Below are 17926 nucleotides of genomic sequence, written 5' to 3' on the forward strand. Positions count from 1 at the left end.
CGCCCACTGACTGCATTGCATTAATATTCTTTTGTTTTATACGAACTTTTACTCGAATCAGCAAATTAGTGAAACTGGTCCGGTATTCTTTGCGCACTTACAATACTGATCAGCACTAAAAAGGTTAAGCTAGGCATCACTTGCAGATATTTTGGAGTTTTTCAGAAGATCATGTGAGGCTAAAGACCCTGAATGGATTTCAGAAAATATGATAAATAAAAGGAAAAATAGATGGCGCTACATCATGCTATGAAATGAAAAAAAAAATATTCGAATATTTTGGAATGAATATATCTGATGAACCATTCATGAATTATCTATAAATTGATGTGCTGCTTTGAACTCAACTGTCTTAAAGAAAAATATATGGAAAATTTACAAACCGTCTCAGCAGTAATTTAACGAGGCTTACTACTTTATCTCTCTTTAGACATGACAAAAAGCCAATAGCATCGCATTCTATCTTCAATATTGATTGTTCGCAAATCAATATGCTCGATTTGCCGATTTCAGGAATGTGCCTTGGAGTTTTTGAACCCGATGCACTTAACATATGGATTTAACGGTAATATGAGTATTGCCATGGCATTGAGATTACTTATTACGTGGTTCTGCATAGTGAAAGTGAAAGCAGTAGGCTCCTTCGACTGTATTTCATGTTTTTTTTAAATATAACCAAATATTTAATTTCTTTAAAGCGTTGTTTATGTGTGGTTTAAGAGATCGGATTGTTTCAGAACCATTCAAGATACATAACGAAGTGGTAAAACAATTTCAGAATACAACTTAAAAAAATAAAACAAAGTATTTAGAAGCTTATCTCATTAAATGATATTTTCTGTTATAAAAGTGTTATTACGATTTAGTTGAATCTATGGAATATTTCAATACACTATCTACCAATAAGTAATTGGACACCAGCGATAAGAACGATAAACACAATATATGCATATTCAATAGTTGTTAGAGCATCCACTTGAGGTAATTATAGTCGTAACTCTCTGAATAATGTTAATAAGAAAGCTTCGAGAAACTATATGCTCATGTTGTGACTTTAAAACTCATCTTTACTGAAGTAGTAAACCGAGTAGAAGTGTTTTTTCTGGATTTTTCTTTGTTGTATATGCCCTAATTTTTTCCACTCGGCTTGGAGAAAACACACAAGTTCTTTCACCAATTTTGTACAATTGCTGCACCCCTTAATTTGGCGATCCAACTCTTGACAAAGGTTTTTTTTCTGTAGGATTCAAGTCTAGATTCTGGGCACACCAGTAATTTCACCCCGTTGTCATGATACTTATTCATGGTGGACCTCGCAACATAACAAGTAGAGTTGTCATTATGTTAATAACAATGAACAAACCCGTAAAGTTACCACAGCTTTGTAAACACATTGTTGTCTAGAGAAGTGGAGTAGGAGTTTAGATTACCATGAATTGGGATCAAGGTTCCAATCTATGCCACGAAAAACATCCCCAGACCATAATTCTACCTTCGCCAAACTATTGTAGGGCCAGTGCATTCTGGCAAAAGGCCGTCCTCCATGCATACACTAAACCCAGACTTTGCCATCCGACTGGTAGAGATTGAATCTTGATTCATCACTCAAGAAAACCTGTTTACACACACTTTCGATGTGCTTTGCACCACCTCAACCGAGCAGCGTGGTTGGTTTTTGTAATCAAAACCGGCAGTCTCAGATTCTTGTTGGAACTCCATGAGTGTGCTGGCTACCGGTTTGATGCATTTTTCCCCGTATTTCTTTGAGCAGCACTGGTCGGTTTCTATCCCTTAGTTTCGCGAGTTTGCCTGGTCGAAGCACATTCTGATAATTGCCACTCACTTTCCACTTCTTAATCACAAAAGCCACTGTCGATTTTGGAGTGTTTAACTCACTAGATATGTCCACTAAGGATCTGCCATTTCTATGTTAATCGACAATTACACCTTTCTCAAAGACACACAATTCTTAATTTTATGGCATTTTGCATGCAACTAATGCAAATGCTGTGCTCGACACCATATTTAAGTACAGAAGGCGTGACGAAGATCAGGACCGCAGATATCCTCAATTGCTTGGGTGTCCAAATACTTATTGGTAGAGTAGTATTTATCGATTGTATGCAAGTTCTGTATCGAATTATAATGTTTATGGAAGAATTATAAACGATTTGTTAAAATTTAAATATTTTTGAAATATTAATTTATTAACAGATGGACTAATTAATTTTTTTCCTATTAAGCCTTAAATACGTTTTATAGTTCGTTATTATAAATATTCTGGAATTTCGAAATCAATTTTTCCGAAATTTACCACAAGGTGGCGCTCCTTATTCTGGAAAAATCATACATCCATTACCAGATAAATTCTAAAGAAAAAATATTCTCTAATCAATAAAGTACCATTTTTCAAAATCTGAATACCTTATGACAGAAGAAAATGAATTGTCGCTTGCAAAACTATTTTTACAAATATAAAACAAGGTTACGAATTTTTGAAAAAGTATGCAATTATAATAATTATGTAACATGCACACGATAATTATATAGCAAAAAAATGTACATAAGTTGCAAAAATGTTTATTGAAGTCATTCCTTTATCAAAATAAGCACAGTTTTTGAACAATCGTAAAAAAAGTAACAAAGTCAGATGTTGGCTTAAAGCTCAAGTTCGCTGTGAATTCTTGCGAGTGAAGTTCAAGTATAGCCATAATAGTTGGATAATTTTTGTCAAAGCTAAAATATTGAACGATGCAATTGAAATCATATTCAGGAAACCGGCATAGAAATAAAACCACTCGTTGCAATAATTCTCTGATGAAACATCAAAAGAAACAGACATGTGGAAAAACTGGAGGATTTCTGAAAATACAGAAAAAATAGTATATTGATTTTTTTCAAAATAATTTAAGAAAATTTAAGAAAACAAATTGCGTGTTAATAAGAAAGCTGCGAGAAACTATATGCTCATGCTGTGACTTTAAAACTCATCTTTACTGAAGTAGTAAACCGAGTAGAAGTGTTTTTTCTGGATTTTTCTTTGTTGTATATTTGTGTATTAAGGTGCATGTTGTGCTAACTTCTATAACATATTGAAGGAAATGGGTCATGCATTCTGTATTTTTAACAGAATGCATTTCAAATATTACACCGATTAAAAAAAAATTGGTATCCAATACATTTTGATTCAATTCCAATATATTTTAGGCTTATTCATTGTTAATTTCATGAAGGAAAGACCAAGCATTCTATTTTTTTGCTCTAATAAAAATAATCCTACATGAATGTTTATTGAGTGTTGATTTGAGCATTCGTCGAACACTTTCAAATGAAATTATAGAAAAAATCGATGAAATCTGATGAAATTTCTACAGCATCAAACGATGATTTTTCACAAAGTTTTGAGTATATATCTCTTATTGCATACATATTGCTAAACAGGTATTTTTTACCTTGTTTTCTATTCAATTTTTTAAAAACATTTTATAACATTCTGAATTGTAAAATGAAGTAAATTTATCAGTTTAGAGATTTTCCGAATTAATAAACAACTATGATGAAAAGTGATCACTTTTTGAATTTTATTTTTCTTTGATACTACTAACCATTCTAAAATAAATAAAACAGAAAAAAGATTAAAGCCAAACGATTTTTTAAATGGCACCAAAATGCAAAAATAAAAAAAGAGCAGACGACAATTTTAGTTAAATTTATCCGAAAATTTTTCTATGTAAAGCATTTTATCTGTCTTCTTAAATTTTCCTTTTTATTAAAAATAAAATCTTTTTTTCCCAGAATCATTTTAAAATGAATGAAAAAAATATATATTTTTATATTCAAATTCACTTCCAGACCGCATTCCTTTTTTCACATTTTAAAAGTGTACGAATACTTTTTGCAGCTTCTGTATATGACTATCTGTTAGGTCACAAGGTGGAACATGCATACAGATTTTAATCTGTATTACAGTAACTATGTATTCCGGTTCGCTGGTTATATTTAATTTCAATTAAATCGTTGAAATATAACTTCATGTCAGCGATTTCAGACATTAAAACCATGCTATTTTAATTGTCTTGCATATGTTCTGTTCATTGCGTACATGGATCTTTGTAATGAAGATCAATTCCATGACAGTGCTATATTAAACGTGAATGTTCGGTTCATCTATCTGCTAAAATTCGCGATATTGCAGTTCCACTGTTTTTATTCGTTCTGTTAACTTCACAGATATTAAATAAAATCTTTATTCTATGTCTTTCAACAAAGACAGGTAATCCAACTGTCAAATATTTGAAGAAACAATAAAAAAGATTTGAATATCAGAACAGCAATGTAATCTTTTGAGTCTGGCAAAAAATAATTGCAAAGTTTTAGGAAAAATTTGCAAGAATATTAAATAAGTATCATTAAAAAGTTAATATTGTGACATTTCAGATATTAAAAAATAATTTTTTGTGCTATAATATTTTTAGAAGTTACGATAGAAAAATTTCAACATATCAATTAGTTCTTAATTTTATAAAGTCGCTAGGAAGTGCACATTTCCACCTCTCAATGTGCCATGTTTGGTAATTTTAGTTCAAATGGTCTAGCTTGTAGAAAACTAACATACACATATCTATGTTATTAGTAGCAATTAATGTTTAAGAACTTCTTTCTGATAATATTCATTGTAGTTTAATACATTATAACACGGTTTTCATTGGCTACCGCTTTTATGTTTGTTTTTAACTTTCAAATACTTTCTTATAAAGTATCAAATTTAAAATAAGAAAAAAGCTTTTAAAATCTTTTACTTTTTATTTACTAATACATTTCATAATCCATTATGAATACTATGGAATCTTGACATTTTCTTTCATAGATTTACAACCAGATGGCGCATTTCACATGCAATTATCATTAATTAAAATTAATAAAATAACTTATAATCAACTTCAGAACATGTTAAAAAGTATTGTGAACTAAACATCTATGTCTAAAAAATTTCAAAATATGGAAGTGATTGAGATATCCATTTCGAAATTTTATCTTTACAAATAAGAATTAAATCTTGTTAAATAATAACTTGAGAGAAATTTAATACCTACCAATCAGTAGAGCCATCCCTAGGTACCAGTAAAATAGTTTTCCCACAATTTCCACTTTTTCAGGATTTTTAAAGTACCCTCCACGTAGATTTGAAATGATATAAAACGTGAAAATTGTTCCCATTAATCCTATTAAAAGAACGAGATACGGCAGAAGCCAGTTTGCGGGACAACGGTTGATATAATACGAACCTGAAAAGTAATCCATCAAAAATATTCTAAAAAACAAATAACTTGTAAACAAATTTAATGAAAAACATTTGTGTTTTATGACGTAGAATCATTTTGACTAAGCCAAACTGCAATCTTTTATGCATGATAAAATTATCAAATGTGATTACCTAACTGTATTCTTATGTTAATATTCGATGAGTTCAAATATTTGCACAGTTTACCAGATATTGGCGAAAAATCTGTACAGTATTCTCTAGTTTTAATCATTTCAGTTACAATAGTTCTTGAATTTATAATTCATTATTTAAATTAAGATACTAAAGTACTACTAAGACTATAGAAACTAAATTCTCAACCTAGTGGCGCCTCTTCAAAGAAATCAAGATTCATTTAATCATCTACCATCAAGAATGAACACTGAATTTCTAAACTCTAGTATAATAAAAGATGAATAAAAATCAATTACAAATTTCCATCTTATAAACTCGAAGCAAAATTAAAAAGTGCATAAACATGTATAATTACTTATATTATCTATTAAAATTGAAACGTGAGGTTAATTTTTTTTCATTCGAGTCTATTGTTCTAAAATATGTACAGTCACTCAAAAAAGTGCTGGAACACTTGGTATAAATAACTATAAAGCTATTTATAAATATTTATCACATTAAAATGAAAAGAAAATGAAGCTAGGAATATTTTAACATTTGTACAAAATTGTAAGGAAAATTTTATTGGCATTTTAAAATTATAATTTGATCTAGCTTTTCAAATATAATTCAAAGGCAAATAGAAATCAAAAAAGTATTGGGACACTTTTGAAATAAGAAATTCAACAAACATATAGCACATCAATAGAATTGAATTTACTACCACATTTTTAGACAATAATTTTAAACAAAAATATCAATAGATAAGATTTCTTAAAGAAAAAAAAAAATGGCGAGAAACAAAAATATGTTGGTTGATATGTGAAATATTATAATACGCCATTGGAAAAATGGAATATTAGTTCGCTGTATAATACATATCTTGAAACTGAATGTCTACTATTTTTAACATTACTTAGAGATTCAAAAGCAGAAATGGTATTGAAAACAATCAAAGATCAGGACTTCCAAGGACACTTAATGAAAGTGAGGCGAGGTAGATTACGAAACAAATTTATTTTAATTCAAAAACTAGGGAAGTAAAATTGACTCTGCAATGTAAAATTAAGTTCGGAAAATCTACAAATCCTGAAACTGTTGGAAATGTTTTAAGAAAACAAATATCATGGCATAGTACGTCAAAGAAAGTCCTACATCAGCAAATCAAATCGACATGCTAGACTGGCATTTGCTAAAATATATGTAAAGCAGCCAAAAGAATTTCAGTAAAACGTCATGTTTGTTTATGAAAGCAGATATGACATTTTAGGATCGGATGGCAAGCAAAAAGTTTGGCGGAAATCAAAAACAGCAATGCATGCCAAAAATGTACTGCCTATTATCAAATATGGAGGTGGCAATCAAATAGTCGGGTTTTGTATGGTCAACACTGGTGTCGGGAACTTGCATTTGATTGTTGATACTGAGGAGAGAGGCAACGACCAGCATTAACTCGAAAATATATTTATTATAATTAAAGGACAAAACATTACTATACTAACATAAAACATAAAGATACATGTGCGTGAGCTGTACGTCTTACAGACTCACTGCCCAACTCTCGTCTGCCAATAATGGCGGGAAAGCATCACGTGATTAATGACGTGACGCAGCATGGCCAGCATGGCGCTATACAGGATACGAGATCTGTCAGCAGCTCCCACAATACAATGAATACAGTAGACTCCCGATTATCCGCGGTGCGGATTATCCACGCCTGCCGCACAAAGTTTTTTTTTTTTTTTTTTTTTTTTGACTGATTTTTTCAAAAAGGTGCAATTTTACAGTTATGCTTTTGTAATTACATAATACATTACAGCATTAAAACAGTACATATGTATTAATTTTTCTGTGTATCCTTGACGCCTCTCGTAAGTAGAAAGCACTTTTCTGTTTTCATTAACAAAATGCATTTTAGGTTAGTTTTGAGTGATATACTAAAATATTAAGCGTTAGTTAAACATTTCCTGATGTTTATTTTACGTTTAATTGTACATAAAACGATTTTTCAAAGTTGGAATGACTGTTTTCTTTTTTGCTATACCCGCTTTTAGCTTTTTTCGGATTATCCGCGATTTTTGTTATCCGCGGCGGCCGTGCCACCCAATTCCGCGGATAATCGGGAGTGTACTGTAAATATGTCTATCTTGACATTCTCGAGCGAAATTTAAAGCTAAGTGTGAGCAATTTGGAGTCTCAAGACAAACTGTACATTAATTTCAAAATTTAAACTGTTCACGATAATGACACGAAACTTGCTGCTGATATTTGCAAGTTATGGATCCCTAGTGTTATTAAGATACCTGCACAAAGTTTAGACTTTAATCCCATTGAATATGCGCAAGAGTATTTTCAGCAAAAATTGTATGAATTTCAAATTTTCAACAAGCAGGATTTAAGAAAACATTTGGTAAAGAGTGAGCCAAAATCAATAAATCATTTTGCAAAAAAACTGATCCAATCCATGCGAAGTAGGTCATAATAAGCAAGGGCGGTCGAGCAAGATATTTTTTAAGTTAGCATTATTTTTGTTATTTTGTCGGGAAGCGTCTCAATACTTTTTTTAGTATGTTTTTTCACTTGATTTCTTTTATTTCCAATTATAACCGTAATTATATTAATACGAAAGTTTTATTTGAATTATTATGATTAGTATATATCAAAATGATATTCATTATTTTGTTTTGGTGTCATTTCTGCATTTAAGTAAAATATTATAATAAAAATCTGCGAACTTATAGAACTTCAGAAGTGGCACAAAGGATATTTTATATAATATCATTAAATGTGACCGAAATTATCTATCGTTATTACTCTCAAAAGGTTACCAAAAATTCAATTACAAAAGTTTTGTAACAAAAAAAAAATGTAAAAGTGAGAATATCAAATGTTAAGATCAGAAATCTTTCATTTATTCATCAGAATTTAATGCTTTAGAACCCTTGCAGTAAATAAAAGTATGTTTAAAATATTTAGTTGGTACCCGACGCATTGCTGCCGCAGAAGAAATAATTTTGGAAATATCGTTTGAAATAGCTATCTTGTTTAAATATCAATAATAGAAAGAATGATATTTTCTTATCGACAATGAATACATTCATTGAAATTGAATGATATAGAAAGGAGAAATATAAATAATATCCATTCAATTTTTTTGACTTTAGATATAACTATACTATGCCTATAACCTTCTCGCAAGTGCAAGCAATACGTTTTATTGTAATCGGATGAACAGTGCGGCAGCTCGTACAATACAAACCAACAAACATTCGTTTTTATATATTAAGCCAGTATTATTTTATGACAATATACGATTCGGTATTTTTAGGTCTATCACCGTGAATAATCCGAGTTCTCTTATTGTCAAATGTAAACATCTCATCTTTTCATCTGTCTTTTCCTTTTTGATTAAGCAAACGCAATCTGACGCATGCGCAAAAGTTCGGAGAGTTTTAGAATCTGAGAATGAACAGTAAGTAGCTCGAAAGAACTTTAAAAGTCGGAAATGCATTGCCATTATATTGATACAAATTCCAGTGAGGATACCAAGAAATGCACTTAAGATTGTGTCCCAGAACTTGTAGATATGTCGGGTGATGTTTTTTTTATTACTCGAATGAAATTACTTTGAAGAATAAAGGAACGGGAAGCCAAAGCGGAACATTGACAAATGCATTTCATTGCTAATAAATGTATACCCATTTTTTCAGACTTTCTTACAAATCTCAGAAGAAGGCTGTTTGCATCGCATTTTTATACAATCGTTACATTGATTTTGTCTTATTTTCAGTGAATTCGGATATTAAAGACTCAGTTTACTTTAAAGTAATCAATAGAATATAGTTTAAAGTGAAATGTAAAGTTTTAGTATCTAGAAGCGTTCTTACCGACAGCAAGAGTAGAAACTGCCCCCATCATCACAAGGATCAGAAGCAGATAATCACCAACTAAAGAAATTCGAAATAATTTTATTCAAGGCATTGCATAAAAGAAACATTCTCAAAGGCAAAGCATATGGAGGATTTTATTTAATTTAAAATCAGTGAATTCGTTATTTTCTAAGAACACTTATCCAACTTCTTCCCAAATCAATAGTAATAGAATTTTTTTTGATTTTGTTTGGTAATCATTTTAAACTAAAAATATTGCATATTACCAATTAATAATTTAATCACTAAATAAAAAAAATCGAATGTTTTACCAGTGATAAAAACGCAATGTGTTCTATTTCTATAAAATTTCATTCCATTATGGGGGAGGATATAAGAGTGAGCACGAGATTTAATACGTTTTAAGTCGATATAGTGCATGATAAATCTTTGAAGCTGAAAGGCCACAAAAATTAAAATGGATTCCTTACCATATAGTCGATGCGCCTTTGTTTAATTACCTTTGAAAGGGCTGACAATTATAAACACTAATCAAGTTGTTAGTCTGCATATTGTTTATCGAATGTCATTCTTCAATACGAATGAACGCTTTTTGAATTTGGAAAACATTCGAATGCCTAATTTTAACACTTAATATGATAGCAAAAAAATTATTTTAGTGATTTGATTTCTTAACACGTTTAAAATTATGTTTTTACAAAAAAAACAAACCTATAACAACTTTTTTTTTTTTAATTATCGTAATTCGAAAATTTCAAATACATTGTCTATTAAAATTATGGAATACCACAGACCTTTTAAAATATCTATTTATACAGTTTTACTCACTGCTCTGAAATTTCTTTTGTTTGAATTCGATCTGTCCATCTGAACGTTGGAAGACTTCTAGCTCACCTCGAACAAACAGACGAAGAAAGCATTTAAACTCTCTGCCAAATTCTGGCATTTCGTCTGAAAGAAAAAAATAAGTTCAGTTGAGTATGTGTATTTTCTAGATTTGAAAATCTGTACTAATTTCTAGAAAAAAAAAATGTATTCTCTAATATCATTAAATTCTATGAGATTTACGTCTTTAATAATAAAATTTTAAAAAGCCTATTTTATATTAAACTGTAACATTCTTTTATAAAACATGTAAATATCTTAGCAACAAAATCAGAGATGCAAGAAAACTAATTTAATCACGATGAATTTAATATTTCAAAATTTCTTTATGACATACATTGTAGTTTAATTCCTCTTCATCGTGACCATGCGTCAGACTTAAAATTTCCTTTTTGACATGCACAATTTAAAAATTGTGCATTTTAATGTTAAAGATACAACGCTTAATTTATTATTTTTATTTTCAGACCTCAAATATTGCAACTCATTACAACAAAAATAATGGAATATTAAATTCAATTACCCAAATTACTTACTAGATGGCGCTGATTATAAAATCAAATTTTTAAGTTGTTTAAATTGTAACTAAATTTTAAAAGTTATATTTTCACTGAGAAACTTAAAAATGGATCGGCTTCAAAGAATTTGATCTTGTATTTCCTCTTCATGTCTCAAAATATAAAAATTTTATTTCTATTTAACCTGTATTCTTATTTAGCGTTTCGGGACTAAAAGAAACGAAAACCCTGCTTATGAGTAAATTTCAGTTTCTTTGAAATTTCACTGTAAAAGTTAAATTAACTTTTTTAAATTTGGAAACAGAACTGATGCCATACTTGATAGGTTTTTTTTCTTTGTAAATTAAAAAGCCTTCTGTTTCTTCATATTAAAAACCAATTAATTGCCATGAATAAATAATAAGCTGAATAAAAAATATTTAAAATCAATCTTAATAAAAAACTAAAAAAGGAAAAAAAAACAGAAAATAATTAAACAAGAAATAAGTTTTTATAAGTTATTATAAACATTATGGAATCCGTTATTCTCAAATAATTCTAAGATTAAATTTTAGAAGTTCATTATCAGATGTCGCTCCAAGTCTGGAATTAAAATTTTTATCTATTACCTATGTCAATATCTGGGAATACGTATAGTAATAAATGAGATAAAATAATGTACTCGAACGAGAATACATGTCTGTACAAAACTGTACGAGTCCAGAGCATTATAGCGATTAAAATATCGATTGCGAAACATCACCTCAACAAGTACTTAGACTGAATATAGGTGTGTGAAATGAGCATTCCGTAGTAAAATACATATTGAAACATTGCAATATTTTTCCAAATTTAGTTATTTTTTCAATAGTAGTTACTGCATTTAAACCTAGAATAGCCTATTCCTATTAAGATCATGAATTAACTAATATCAACCTGTAATGAGGTAGAATGGGAGGATTTATAAGAAGAGGATATATATATATATATATATTTGCTTTCTTTTTATAGTCTAAGTGTAATGCAGTTAAATTCCTATCAATATTATCATCTTGTTAATAAAAACCATTTTGACTCAATTTATTTCTTGGCTTAAAAAATCTGCTTAAAACTTTTTTATCCTTACCGATATTACAATCATTTGTTGGAAAACTAGTTTTATCGGCGGTAATCCTTGCATCATCTTTATTTTCAGCTTTTGTTGAAGCAGCAGCTGGCAATTTCCAAGACGGTCCAATAAAACTTAGATTGGTTGCATTTTTTATAGGATTATCTAGAAAAAATATTTGATTAACTGCGGATAATTCTGAAACTAAACAAAGATAATATTTTTGAAAAATATTTTTATAAAGAAAATGTTGATGGTCTATTGTGTAATTAAGGGAGTTATCCAAGTTAAAAATAAGGAAAATTATACTTGTCACTTATTTTACATTAATAAAAACTTTCACCAAACCATCGACTAAAATAATCTTGACAAAATTTTCGAAATACTCTTCATTGAATTAGCTAACATTATACAAGACGATTCAAGCACAAAGTTGCCACTTTGATCAAAATGCACTTGCAGATTATGTCTGCATTCATGAATACTTCAAAGAAACTTGGAAATGGATTCGCGAACTGATGTTTGAGAAATGCCATTAGATTTTTCAAAAAATACTTAATTTTTACCATTCCTATTGGCTAAATAAGTAGTTTCTTGTATAAAAAAATGACAGATTCAAAATTATAAAGTTAATTTGTTAAATTTTTCAAAGCGAAACATAATTTAATCAATTTTTATAATGACAAAATTTTCACCATAATAATAGTTCATATGGTAACTTGTATTTTACATCTAGAAACTTAAGAAGTTCATGAACCAACGAAGAAAATATTTAGGGAGGTGTATCTGCTTATTACTTCAGGAACTATACTGTAAATAGGCTCCTTTGAGGGCTGGGGACTTCTTTAAATAATCTGTTAATACGAGACACGGGAAAAATTTCTTCCTGCAAACAGTTTCCACCACTAATTATATAGGACTAAAACACTGCACAAATATGATAATGAATACTTGAAATGGAACCAGGAATTGAGAAAAACTGTATTTAAATCATTTTATTTAATGTAAATATTTTTCTTGCCAAAATTACAATTAGGTGGGTAAGCATATAGCACAATCTTAATATATATATTGTCTTTGTATGCTGAAATCAAATTTAGATACATAGCTTGGAGCACTGTTAATTTTAAGTCTTTCAAGACGGACCATAGTGTATTATTTTTTTCTCTTAAATACCGAGTACCCCAAGATTGCACAACACAAGCAAACTGCTGGATATTTGGAAACAGTCTACTAGTTTCTAACGTCACCAGAATTTTCTGAAGAGACAAGATAAGTTACATATTAAAATTGAATTTGTATCTTGCATAATTCCATGGTCCTTAACAAAATTTAATAAAATTTGAAGCAAATGTTCCTTAGCCTCTATAAGTATATAGTACAGACCTTAGCAAATGTTTGCGGCATAGTGAAATAGCAAAGTTTTTTTCCCTAGATACAATAAATCTGAATACTGAATTCCGATTTTAGAATCGCAGCATTGTTGAAAACTGTTCTACGTGACAAGCACTCAGCCTCATACACGACTTATACGTTTGATTGTGAATATGGATTCCACTAATATTTTCTCTATTTAAAAATTATTATTAAACTGTCAGTATGTTTAGAGGAATTCATAGGACAACATTCAAAGAAGCACACTGGCAAAAATCATCATACCGGATTTCTCCTTGCCTGCTCATTCCAGGTCAAATTTGAATCACCAAAGCTCTGTTACTTAAAATATTCCCACTATATCAGTTTGATTGCGGCAAGATTTTCATATTAAAGAAAAATACTCACCGGCCTTTAAGTCTGCCGAAGATTGATCATATTCACCAGTATTTGGCGATATCTGAAAAGGAAAGTCAGACAAAGGTATATAAATTTTATGGTAGCATCAGGAGACACCTGATTTTAATTCATACTTATATTTCACATAATTCTTGAGGCGAATAGTGATTTGCACGTAACACGCTTTTTATAATGGCTACAGAACGTTATCCAGAACATTGCCATTCATTTGTGTACACCCAAGAATTTCGTAAAACAGTGATCGACATTTCGTAAAACAGTGATCGACATTTCGTAAAACAGTGATCGACATTTCGTAAAACAGTGATCGATATTTGTCGACATTTTGAAATTTTGTTAAACAGTGATCGATATTTGTCGACATTTTGAAATTTTGTTAAACAATATTAAAAAATCTTTTAGAAATAGATCTAACCGAATAATTACCATCTATTCTACAAACTGTCTTGCATAATATCAGTCATCGAATAACCTCGAATTGTCAGCAAGTATCAATAAATTGGTTTTCATCAACGTTTTTGTTTATTAATGTTCTGATTAAAATTAGGCTTTATACTTCAGATACAAGTTAAGTTTTTGAATAATTCGATTGAGAAGATGCCTGTCGACTTAAAATTCGAGTAAATAGTTAAAGGAAAAACAATTTTTGAAATAAAAATAGAAACATAACTAGGTTCTGTTTAAAATGTTGTTGACGATTAAATTGCTAGTACCTTTATCTAATCTCTAAATAAAATGATTTCCATTGAAATTAAATTCCATTCCATTCATTTTAATGAATTAAAATTAGTTTTAAACTTAGAAATTAAAATTCTGCAATGTACACTATAAATTATATCCTGCACTGAGAAGTTTAAATTTTAATTAAGATTCAAACCTGTGGTTTATCCTGCAAAGACGTGATTAATTACACTCGTATCCACTTTAATTAGATGCTATGCATTCCTGAAGTATTTCAATCATACATATTTTCAGCCCAATCCATTTCAGCTTATTTAATTGTTACTAACATACAAAAACACTAATAAATTTATTTCAGGTGCAAGTTTATTCATCCATTCAATCGATTAACTCCGAGATTGCGGGCTCTTGAAGACCTAACATGACCGACAGGCTCCAAAAACCAACACATCGTTTCTACATTAGATTTTATAAATAAGATTCATGGAATTGAATAAATGGAGCAAATTTATTAATGTAAATTTAATTTGAATATACAAATACAATTTATTTACATATAATATACAAATATATTTGTAATGGAAAAAATTTGTATAAAACATTAACTGTGCAACAATAAAATGTCCTTGAAAATTAAATTTTAGAAAAAGATTAAAAACATGCATTTTCTTAGTGGTTCTTATCGAAACATTCCAAAAATAAATGTGGTCCGTCTTTGAATTCATTACAAATACCTGCGAATATTTTGGTTCATTTTTTAAGTTTTTAATCGAAATATTTACACAATAGTTTTTAGCCCATTTTCGAAGAAATAATAATTTCGCCCCTTCATAGTCGCAAATGAAATGTCTCTTTTGCTCAGAACTAGATTGTTAATTTCCTTTTATCGCCTATTTTGCGCAATTTATTGAATGTAAAGTACATGACTCCGTTTAGAACACACTGAAACTCAAATTTGTGTTAACAAAATTTATTAACATTTAAGGCCCCAATTTTTATACACATATTCGAGATATACATACATGCATGCATATTTGAAACTTGCAAGAATAAATACCTGACGAGATTCACCATATGATGGTTCAGCAGATTTAATAAAATGCAAGAATAAGAGTCTCATAATGAAGGAATTAAAATCCAATCGTTTTGCAATTCGTCCAATTAAAAAATAAAAAAAAGATACGGTTCCTCGCCGAATCAAAACAGAAAAAATAGCATAAGCGCTTTATATGAAACTTTTATAGACACAATTAGGTGTTTGAATTGATTGATTGATTTGTTCGGCTAATTGATGAACCTTCTATATTGTTGAGTATTTTGTTTGATTGATTGAAAAAGGTTTTACGAGTTATATGCTTATAAAAAAATCCTTTATCTCAATCAGCAATTTTGAAATTCATCAAAAAACTATGATTTGTATTTATATTATTTGTTATGGGTATTATCATTATGAGTGTTTTCTTAATAAACAGATGCTTTGAATCAATATTATTGAGCATTGGCCTTAAGGTGGGTTCACATGAGGCTAACAGTTGCGAGCAATTGTTGTCTCACTACTATTGTCCCTGTATTGTCCCCGTGTGAACAGTTGAGACAACGTCGATGGGACAATGGCTAATAGTTGTTCCGACGGGACAACCATTTGCCATTGTGCCGTAGCAGTCACGTGATTATCCTGAAGTAGGCGTGACCTTTTATTGCGCACAATAGTTGGCTTCGTGTGAACCCACCTTTAGACTCTTGAATTTAAATCAGCTAGATTATGAGCTCAGACCCTCATTTCACATTTCAAATCAAAAGATGTTTTAGATTAGATTAACAGTCAACTGAACTTTCGCTTTATCTTTTATAATAATGTCTCATTTCTGAGTTATTCGATGGCTGAAGAAGATGATTTCATGGTTTCGAGCCTTGATCATTTGAATAGAAAAGTACATGAGGTAAAAGTTCAATTTTTCCATTCTTTTTTATAATTCCACATAACATGATTGTGTGATTTGATCCTCAAAGATAGATTTAATGAGCATCAAGCCCCTACATATACAGCAAATCTTTGATGAAATCAGGTCTTGAATCCAAAATTTCTTTGTTTTAAAGCCGAGTCGGATATCACCATGTCATCAGGGCCGTGGGACCTGGTGGTAACATCTCGGCTTCGGAACCGGAGGTTCTCAGGTTCGATACACTTTCCAGCGAAGAATCATCGTGTAAGTGGGTCTGGTGCACGTTAAATCCATCCGGGCCAAACGTCCTCCAGCTGGTTTGGAAGCGCGAAGAGGGGATGCCAGCTCTGATGTCGTTCTCGTCATCTAACCGCAGTTCAAAATTATGAGGTCTGTCCCAAAATAGTCCTAATGTTGCTTTAAAAACGGGACGTTAATATAACTAAACTAAACTAAATATCACCAGGCCATCAAGGCATCTCAAGCAGGAGTGAGCATACAAATTTTCTTGCATGAGTTTCTTGCAAGTACTGTGATTATAATCCTTAAGCCGATTTTGTGAGAAGAGATTTAATGAATGAAGTGATATATGATATGTGTGCTATCTATGGTAATAAGTATTGCATTCTTAAAAAAAAAAAAATTGAATATGTTCATTCCGATTAACTACCTTGGTATTTCTGTCAACCAGAATAACAATACTTCATACATACTGGCTTCCCCCTCAAGTCCTGCAGCCGCCTCATAGTGCGCTATTGTAGCCTTCGAGGGGGTGTTCCCGGGCGGAACGGTCGAAGCACGTCAGGAGAGTATTCTCCTGGCAGGGTCACCCAAGGCGTGAAGACCGTTCCATTTTGCTCAGCTAAGGTCTGCAGCCATTCGGGGCTAAGTCAGTCTTCCGACTTCTTTGTCCCAGGTCCACGGGCCTATGAAAGCTGCTCACTTCCCTTTATATATATAAAAAAAAAACTGAGGATCTTTGCTGAATGTCCTTGGTGCAAGGCAGATCAAGCCTCCCCCAATCATATTTTTAAATTTTACGATTTTTGAGATTTTAAGGGATCCGTTATTGTTTTTGGACTTTGTAGAGATCTTTGGTTTCATGGAGGTGCTATACCACCTGGGATCAGAAACAACAACAACATATGACCTTGAAGTTGAAAAGCTGGTGAGGTTATTTACAAAAATTATTTTATTTTGGGGGTTGGCTTACCACACCCATCAAATTAGCGATTTTTGATCATCTCGGCTATCATTGTAATTTTTGACTTAGTTTCTAAATAAATTATAACAAAAGCAACTTATATTGTTGTATTAACACACATTGCGGACGGTTCTCTGGGCGCTCAACACGCTCCCATGGCCTGCACATTTTTGAACGCTCTAGAAGCATGCTTAGCAAACAATAGGATGCGTATGTACATATTTTAATTTGCATTTGCTACTATATTTACATAAAGTATTCTTAAATATTACTATATATTTTATACAAGTATTTATTATATAAGACTTTTTACATTTTAACTGTTATTTATTTCACAGACTTGAATACTGCTTTAGAATGTGATATTTAGTAAAGCACTGATTTGGTAAAGCACATTCACTTGTGCAATGGTGTTCAGCACGATTTGCAGCAATATCTTGTTTTAAGACATTAAGAACCTCTGACGAATTTTCTCTTGTTTCGCGTCCCATCAATTAAAGACCGCTCA

General features: G+C 30.7%; 1 protein-coding gene across 1 annotated transcript; it reads right to left on the bottom strand.

Moving 5' to 3' along the window:
- Positions 1 to 2576: 2576 nt before the first annotated feature.
- Positions 2577 to 15460, bottom strand: LOC129957474 (uncharacterized). Its single transcript, XM_056069794.1, has 7 exons — positions 15329 to 15460; positions 13579 to 13630; positions 11815 to 11961; positions 10135 to 10257; positions 9304 to 9363; positions 5094 to 5285; positions 2577 to 2862 (listed from the first exon to the last, which is right to left on the bottom strand). Exons 1-7 carry the CDS (start codon positions 15389 to 15391, stop codon positions 2666 to 2668), a joined length of 834 nt encoding a protein of 277 aa, XP_055925769.1. The 5' UTR covers positions 15392 to 15460; the 3' UTR covers positions 2577 to 2665.
- Positions 15461 to 17926: the final 2466 nt, after the last annotated feature.

The sequence above is a fragment of the Argiope bruennichi genome, chromosome 11 (genome assembly GCF_947563725.1).
Source record: "Argiope bruennichi chromosome 11, qqArgBrue1.1, whole genome shotgun sequence".
In the NCBI taxonomy this organism is placed as follows: domain Eukaryota; kingdom Metazoa; phylum Arthropoda; class Arachnida; order Araneae; family Araneidae; genus Argiope; species Argiope bruennichi.